The following is an 8118-nucleotide window of genomic DNA, read 5'->3' as shown; positions in this document are numbered from 1 at the left end:
ACCCTGAGAGGTGTCCCAGCTCAGAGGGAGATATTGGGTCACACAGCCCACTGCGGTCCCAGAGAGCTCAAAGAGGTCTTCCTCTTGGATCGCTATTTATAGGATCTCGAGATGATTGGCTTTGGTCAGTAATTTACATTCTGGCCACAATTTGTGCGGAGTGGTTCTGATGATTCAGGCAGCAGATAGCCCAGGCGTGGACAGAGATTGCCTGATGCCCAAGTCGTTATGATCGAGATAACAACACAATAGGGCTTTTCCTGGGATCTCAGAAGGGGGGGGGGGGGGGGGGGGGCTGTAACACCACAATCCACCTCTCTCTCTCTCTCTCTCAGAGCAGCATTTAGTGTCTGTATTTGCCAGCTTGGAGATCAGTCCAGCCCACACTGTGCAAAGGTGAGTTAACTGTCCAGCTGGTAGAGACATCAACTCTCCTGGTCATCCCCATATCTCAGTGCACCTTGCAAATAATTCAATTTAACATTCCAGTTTATTGTAGTTTGCTGATCATTACTGATGACTTAGATGAATTCATAGCTGATCTCATTTGGCAGCCTGTGCTGAGCTGTTTAATTTGTACTGGGGTCTGTGTAGGGGTCACAGGTGACTATTTCTCTGATCTTGGCCACAGGAGTAAGTTGACCAGTCTAGTAATAATAGTAACTCACCCTTCACACTGGCCTTGCTATGAGTTAATACATCTATTTCAGACTCTTACCTGCTCATAGCAGTTCAGTTTCTGCATTGTTCTTGCTGAACAACTGGGAAGCAGACTTGAATTCATCTCTCCCTTCATTCCACAGCTCTAGCAAACTGCTTGCTCTCCCTGGATTTAGTGCCTGAACCGCAGCACCTTCACCTCCTATATATCCTTCTAGAAGATAAATGATCATACTGGGAAAAAAATGCCCTGTGCAAAATTTTTAAAAGAATAATTTATTAGCAAGTCGTCTACAAACTGGTTTCAGCACAGGGGATGGATTTACTAGAGACAGAAGAATCAGAAACATGGCAGTTCCCTGAAACTGCGAAGGGTGTTGCCTGCCTGTTGCTGCTGTCCATATCCAGGGGCAGCCCTGGGCTCCATACCCACATCTGCACTACAGGACTGGGGCTAGAACAAGAGCTCCTACTTGAGGTAGGGAGGTTTTTATAAGGAATTTGTTACATGCTTATTGCATGTTCATTTATAAAATATAGCAGGACTATGCAGGATGGAGGGGAGGAGCAGATAAAATCACAAGGACATCAGCACCATGCTGGACCCAGAAGAACACACAGGATCCAAGCTGTAGTTACTGGAAGGTGATGCAGAGGAGTTACCCAAGCAAGGAAGATCCAAAAGGTGAGTTTTTCCTTAGGTCTAAAAGAGTAACCTGTATAAAGTTTTATTTCCAGAGTTGTCCCAAAGGTTTATTCTGAACCTCCTGCATGGTTTCCTCTGCAACGGACTTGATTTCTCTGTGCAAGTCTTCTATGCTCTTTGAAGCATCCATTGTCTGTTTCAAAGACGAAAAAAAAAACAGAAACATGATCCTCAATTACCAACACTAAATGAGAAAAACTCACCTTGTTGTAATATCTGCTTCCCTCATTACTCAATATTGTTACTATTCATGAGCAGTGAAAGGAGTGAATTATACCTTCTGTGCACTATTTCTGGAGTGGAATTGGAAAAATCTATTTTATTTAGGAATAGACATTTAAGAAGATGTGGGGCTGGATGAAGGGAAACAGGAAGAAACTGCTGCTGATGAAGGGAAACAGGAAGAAACTGCTGCTGCTGCATGTTGTTTGCCAAGTCTTTAGGGCATATGACCTAAAGGCAGGTAAATGTTCTTCATCCTGTACTGTAGTCCCCCACAACCATCAGTGTATTGATCCTTCAGTGGTTCTTCAAAATAAACTCCACCCATGATAGCAGGAACTTCTAAAAATCCATCATGTGATGTTCCAGTTTCAGCTTCATTGGGGTTCTTTTTAAATACTGCAAGCTGAGGTCAGTAAAGGTGGTAGAGCTATACAATGCTGGTGTTCCTCAGCCTGACATTTAAAGAATAGCAGCATCACTCCTGTGCAGTTGAGGGGGTGACCAAGGTGAAGAAAGGATTTGGTGAAAAGATCTAGAGAGGTGCAGATTTATCAGTGACCTATGCAACACTGGTCCATGCAGCATTGCTGAGAAAGAGCAGGCTGTGAGGATATGCAATAGACTTCTCATTACAGCACAGCCAGCACCCCACCTTTGTGCTCACACAATATCCTCAAGCAGCTTGCTGATCTCAATTTATTCATGTAACTGATGGTACCAAGCTGTGTTTCATGCCTTGGACTAAACAGTTCTTTGGCAATGTTTGATGTCTGTTATTCTATCTGATACTGAGTGGCAAGGAGACAGGAATGCTGACTATACCTTTAATGTGTACTGAAACTGGATTTCCATGCTCATTTCAGTGACACCTGTCATCTCTTCATCATCTATTCTAATATATAGCTGTTTGATAGTTGTGCCCTTTGGAGTATTTTAAATAGACATGTTGCTGATACTTTAAGTGAAAACTCCTTTCATGTTAAAGAATCATGTTTACCTGAAACAGGCTGTGAAGAATTATTTTTACCTTACATAGTCTGCTCATTTGGCAAGTCTGTGTACATCTCCAGCTTCTGGCTACTAGTGACTTATCCATAACATGTGTCCTCCTATGTCTGGGTGAAAGCTACAGAAGTAATAGAAGATACAACGCGTATCTCATGATCAAGCTCTGGCAGTGTGATACAGACGGTAAAAAGGATGCTCCCATCAGAAAACCTCAGCCTAGATGATCTACACACAGGATAAATAGGTAATGCTTCCTCTTCTGGGATAAGGCTGCTGACTGTGCAGCCCTCTGCAAACAGCTCCAAGGGTTGAACAAGAAGGAAAAGCGATGCAGCAGCATGGAACAAAAAAGATCATGTATTTGGAGAGACTTCTGGTAGCAGTAAGACAGCAAATACTGATATAAACTGGCCATGTAAGAAGGAAGGTGATGATCAGTAAGGGAGACACAAGCTGCCAGAGGGCCCCAAAAACCTTCAGGGATTCCAGACTCGTTGGTATGCTGCAAGACTCCAAGAAAACAGAGTACATGGGTGTGTCCCACTGCTTCTTACCCAAGTTTGTCAGTTTGTCTTTAAGAAAGCAAATGATTACCAGAAACCTCTTTTGAAAAACCAACCAACCCGAAAGTCTTTCCCCCACCCCAGTGGGGCCGCATAGGGTGTCCTGGAACAGGGAGGTATCCTCTCTGCCACAAGCCACACTGCCCTTAGCTGGTCTCCAACATCTCCCCCTGACCAGGAGCAGGAAGGGGGAGCACAGGGTTGCGATGGGCACAATCCAGGAGCTCTCATGAGACACCCCCACCCACTGTGACAAGCCTGTTAGGGTTATTTCCTCACCTTCCAGTTTAATGTCTTGTCCTTCATCAGATGATAGAAGGACTGCAGAACTTTCTCTTGGAAGGAGCTGTTCTCATAACGTTCATTTCCAAAGTTCCCTCGTTCTGCTGCTTCCTCCGGGCTTAACTGAAGAAACAGAATCAGATCTGGCTTTGGGAGTCCAATGTCAGGCTGCTTGCACCAGTCCAGGCAGAAGTTCTGTCCCAAACAAAGACAACCAAGTCGGAGGTGAAAGAAAGGAATGCAAAGAAGGGAAAGAAGCCAGTTAGCTAGAGAGGGAGGTGGGGAAGAAACAGCCAGAGAAGAGATGCAGCCCCGAAACACTAAGTACAGGCCTACAAACTGAAAAGGAGATATCCCAGCTTATCATGTGGGAATTTGGTCCTGGTAATTGTGGGTGGCCAGATTTTGCTAGGTGCTGTGCACCTCTCATGCTCACTGAGGTCAGAGAGAGCTAAAGATTTTAACATCTCTTCTGCAGAGGCCATCAGAGCTAAATACCAACTCATATTCTCAGTCTCCATACAGCTGTTACCAGTCCAAAAGAAATCTGCTCCCAAATACAAACACCATGCAGCTTTCGTGTGGATCTTTCCATAGATATTCCTTTTCAAATACCTACCCTATGCTTTCTCAGCCTACCCAGGCATTTCAGCCCAGACACAAGAGACAAAGCTTTCCAACTTTCAGATCTTGTTGATAGATTTGAAGACTTCCATCAGGGCACGTGAATCCACAATGTTGCGGAGAGACCACTGAGGCTTGTCCACTTACTCCTCATCCACATAGGCACCTATCAGGGTGATCTTAAATGTATCAAGAGCAACTGCAGGGCTCTGGAGGTGAGGGTGCAGGGCACCCCAGGATCTCCTCAATCCTTCCAGGAAGGAGGGAAAGGCTTGGGCAGGAATGAATGTAGGTCAACTCTCAGCTGCACAGCTCATGTTGCAGGCAGGGCTTCAGCGTCTACAATCACAGGATGTTCTTTGAGGATTGATGGCTACTGAGCAGGAATGGGATACATGTGATGAAGTGTGACAACAGTATCTGTATGCAAACAGGCTTGCTAAGCCAGTGCAGCTACCTAAGCTACCTATGTCAGGAGGTTTGCAATCTGTAGAAAACTGAAGATGGGAGGCAGAGAGGAAATGTCTCAGGGATGATACAATAATGGAGGTTCACCTGAAAGCAGCACAACCAAGGCAGAGTAACACAGGTGATGTTGGGGTGGGGCCTGCTACAGACTGCCTGGTTGAAGAGAGGATGTTGAGGAACCTTCTTTGGACAGCTGGAAGAAGGATCACAATTGCAGGTCCTGGTATTCATGGAGGATCTCAAACACCTGCCTATCTGCTGGGCACAAGCAATCCAGGTTTCTGGAGCATGCTGAAGAAATTCTTGACACAGTGATCGATAAGCCAGCAAGGGGAGGTGCCCTGCTGGATTTGTTACTCACAAGAAAGAACTGGTCGAAGATGTGAAAGGCAAGGGCAGCCTTGGCTGCAGCAAACATGCGATGGTGGTTTAGTCTGGAGAGGAGTCAATAAGACAAACAGAATCGCCAGTGTGAACTTCAGGAGAGAGATTTCTGTTTATTAGGGACCTCTTAGCAGGATGCCCTAGGAAACTCACATGGAAGGCAAAGAGGCCCAGGAGAGCTGGTTGATCTTCCAGGACAGCCTCCTCAGAGCACAAGAATGAGCACAAGACTCAGGAGGATCTTAGAGCTGTCTAGAATGACCCAAAGGGAAGCTGACAGAGCTGAGTTGTCTTGAAAGCAGGGACAGGCCAAAAGGCACAAGTGGAAACATGAGAAGTTCACGCTAAATTAATAAAATAATTTTTACCATGAGCATGAGAAAACACTGAAAAAAGAGCCCGGAAAGGTTGTGGATCTACATGTCTGGAGATACTCAAACCTTTGCTGGATGTGGCCCCAAGCAGCCTGCCTGACATCAGGCTTACTCTTGAGCAGGAGGTTGGGCTTTCTGACTTCCACAGGTCCCTTCCAATGTACATGGTTCTGTTATTCTTTGCAGATTTATGCGCCAGTGGCCAGAGCAAGTGTGGAGAATCTCAAATAAACTCACATAATCATTCTCCACAGTCAAACAGGCCAGCTTCCCTACAGCCAGGAGTCTCTCCAGATTTACAAAAAGTAACCAAATGAGTTTCTCTGCTCTTTCTGGGGAAGGGGTAGACCCAGGCAAACAGACCATGTCAATACCTGATCTGAAACTTCCATCCTTTGATTTCAATCCACATTTCCCCAGTCCTCAGGAGCCTCAGCCACGCACACAGACATATCAGGCCTCTAACTGGAGCTGCTTTCCCACATACAGAGGGGGGCAGGGGCTGCTGTGTCACTCACCTCTTTGGCACTTGTGAAGGCCACTCCAGAAAAGGCATATCTGTCAACCACAAGCGTGATCCCTTGATGTAGTTTCTCTTTCATCAATGGTCTGAAAACCATGTGGGAGAAAAAAAAATAATTACAGTTCTTTATAGTGATACAAATGAAACGAGTTCATCTAAAAGACAGCTCATAAGGACAGTGCTTCTCTGTTAACATATGTCATCATTAACAGTGATCAATTAGCAGTGTCAGGGTTATCTGTGATGCTGATTGTGGATAAATATTTATTTGTATTCTGTCCTCTAAGAGACATTAAGCAAATACCCTTTCAAGACACCCAAGTTCAGGGTGCTCCAGTGCAGGGCAGCTCTAGGCAGCTCCATGGCTTACAGGCAAGATCACAGCTGAACTATATTCAACATGACCAGCTTAGTCCTCTTCCCTTTTTAAGTGGTGCAGTAGATTTGTGATACACTCTGTCATGGTTTAGCCCCAGCCAGCAACTAAAGCACCATGCAGCCGCTCGCTCACTCCCCCTACCCTGATGGGATGGGGGAGAGATTCGGAAGAGTAAGAGTGAGAAACACTCCCTGGTTGAGATAACAACAGTTTAATAATTGAAATAAAGTAAAATAGTAATGATAATAATAACAATAGAATAATAATAATATACAAAGCAAGTGATGCACAATGCAATTGCTCACCACCCGCTGACTGATACCCAGACAGTTCCCAAGCAGCAATCGCTGCTCTCCGGTCAACCCCCCCCCAGTTTCTTTACTGCCCATGATGCCATATGGCATGGAACAGCCCTTTGGTCAGTTTGGATCAACTATTCTGGCTGTGCCCCCTTCCAGTTTCTTGTGCACCTGGCAGAGCATGGGAAGCTGAAAAGTCCTGGACTAGCATAAGCAGTACTTAGCAACAACTAAAACATCAGTGTGTTATCAACATTCTTCTCCTACTAAATCCAAAACACAGCACTATGCCTGCTACTAGGAAGAAAATTAACTCTATTCCAGCTGAAACCAAGACACACTCTGCCTCAGTCAAAGTGTCCTTTATTCACGACAATGACATTTTTTATTATAGCTCACTCATCTGCCTTATGCTGTCCCAGTTTACTTGGCACCACCACTAGAGCAGAATCAGCAAAGATTTTTTTAAAATGACAACATTTTGTAGTATAGATTTCCAGGTAAAAACAACAGCCAACACCGATTTCCCTAGTTCCACACACAAAGACTCAAGGGCCAAAAGCAAGGACAGCCACTTGCAGCTGAATGCAGCCTTCGGCTAGAAGGGAAGTTTGGATACAGTTCCTTAACGACTCTGTCACTCACACAGACTTCCTTGCAAAGCAAGGCCTCTTCATTCAGGAAAGAAAGCAAATTCACAGTCTAGGCTGGTACAGTCTCAGGTCCCCAATTCTTGAATCCAGTATGGCATAGGGATTAGAAATATCACATCTAATGATTTCAAAACACCAAACTATGGGATTTGATCTAAGATTAAATCCAAAGCTGTACGAGTTCTTAAGACATTGCTTCCAGCCATGTTTCCCTTGCTAAACAGGATCATACTCTCATACCTACTGTACCCACTGCAAGCTAAAGCCCTGGGAGGATTCAACACCATGCATTTTTCTTTTACAACTTAACAAACATTATCTTTACACATGTTCCCAGCGGTTAGCAGAGAAGAGCAGGTGAACAGCATGGTCCTCCAGGTTCTTCTCCTTCAGCAGGTAGGAGCTGATCAGCCGCCCAATCTCCGTTGTTCTATCTGTAGGAAAGAGGGCGAGAAGGAGCAAATGCTGCCCTGAGCTGCTTTCACCAAAGGGCTGTCCATCTGTCCCGGGGAACGTCAGCCTGTCCAGGGTCTGTCTGTCACGGGTGGGAAGGAGTTCGGTCTGTCCAGGGTGGGGGTCTACCTGTCTGTCACGGGTGGGATGAGGTCAGTCCGTCCGGAGGCGGGGGTATGTCTGTTTGTCACAGGTAGAAGGAAGTCAGGGGCCGGGTGTGTCCCGAGAGCCCTCGGATAGCGCCTCCCCCCCCCCCCCCCCGGGGGGCACACCGGGCGCCGCGGCCCGGCCTAGCGGGGCTCCCTCGCCTCCCCCCGCCCCCGTTCCCCCCGGGCGTCGGCAGGCCCCGTACCCGGGAAGCGGAGGAGGTCGGCCCGGTGGCCGTCGCCCCGCAGCGCCTCCACCAGCCGGCGGCCCTGCGTGCTCTTCCCGGCGCGGTCCACACCCTCCAGCACGATCAGCGCCCCGCGCCGTCCCGCCATAGCGCGCGCGCTCCGCCCGCCCCGCCCCTTCCGCC

General features: G+C 46.8%; 1 protein-coding gene across 3 annotated transcripts; it reads right to left on the bottom strand.

Moving 5' to 3' along the window:
• Positions 1-304: 304 nt before the first annotated feature.
• Positions 305-8083, bottom strand: DTYMK (deoxythymidylate kinase). Of its 3 annotated transcripts, none has more exons than XM_075716510.1 (5): positions 7954-8083; positions 7474-7582; positions 5813-5903; positions 3442-3639; positions 305-1499 (listed from the first exon to the last, which is right to left on the bottom strand). In XM_075716510.1, the coding sequence occupies exons 1-5, from the start codon at positions 8081-8083 to the stop codon at positions 1389-1391; spliced, it is 639 nt and encodes a 212-aa protein (XP_075572625.1). In that variant the 3' UTR covers positions 305-1388. The 3 variants fall into 3 exon arrangements, with proteins under 3 accessions (XP_075572625.1, XP_075572626.1, XP_075572627.1); XM_075716511.1 differs by having other exon boundaries at positions 3442-3567; XM_075716512.1 differs by lacking the exon at positions 5813-5903 and having other exon boundaries at positions 7512-7582.
• Positions 8084-8118: the final 35 nt, after the last annotated feature.

This window comes from Pelecanus crispus, chromosome 9 (assembly GCF_030463565.1).
Source record: "Pelecanus crispus isolate bPelCri1 chromosome 9, bPelCri1.pri, whole genome shotgun sequence".
In the NCBI taxonomy this organism is placed as follows: domain Eukaryota; kingdom Metazoa; phylum Chordata; class Aves; order Pelecaniformes; family Pelecanidae; genus Pelecanus; species Pelecanus crispus.
This window is presented reverse-complemented; position numbering and strand designations above follow the sequence as displayed.

Coding starts and splice junctions, on each gene's coding strand:
- DTYMK (XM_075716510.1), bottom strand. CDS start 8,083: ATGGCGGGACGGCGCGGGGCGCTGATCGTGCTGGAGGGTGTGGACCGC. Junction 5,904..7,473: donor GCTAACCGCTGGGAACATGT/GTAAAGATAATG, acceptor CATGGTTTTCAG/ACCATTGATGAAAGAGAAAC. Junction 1,500..3,441: donor ACAAGACATTAAACTGGAAG/GTGAGGAAATAA, acceptor TCTTTGAAACAG/ACAATGGATGCTTCAAAGAG.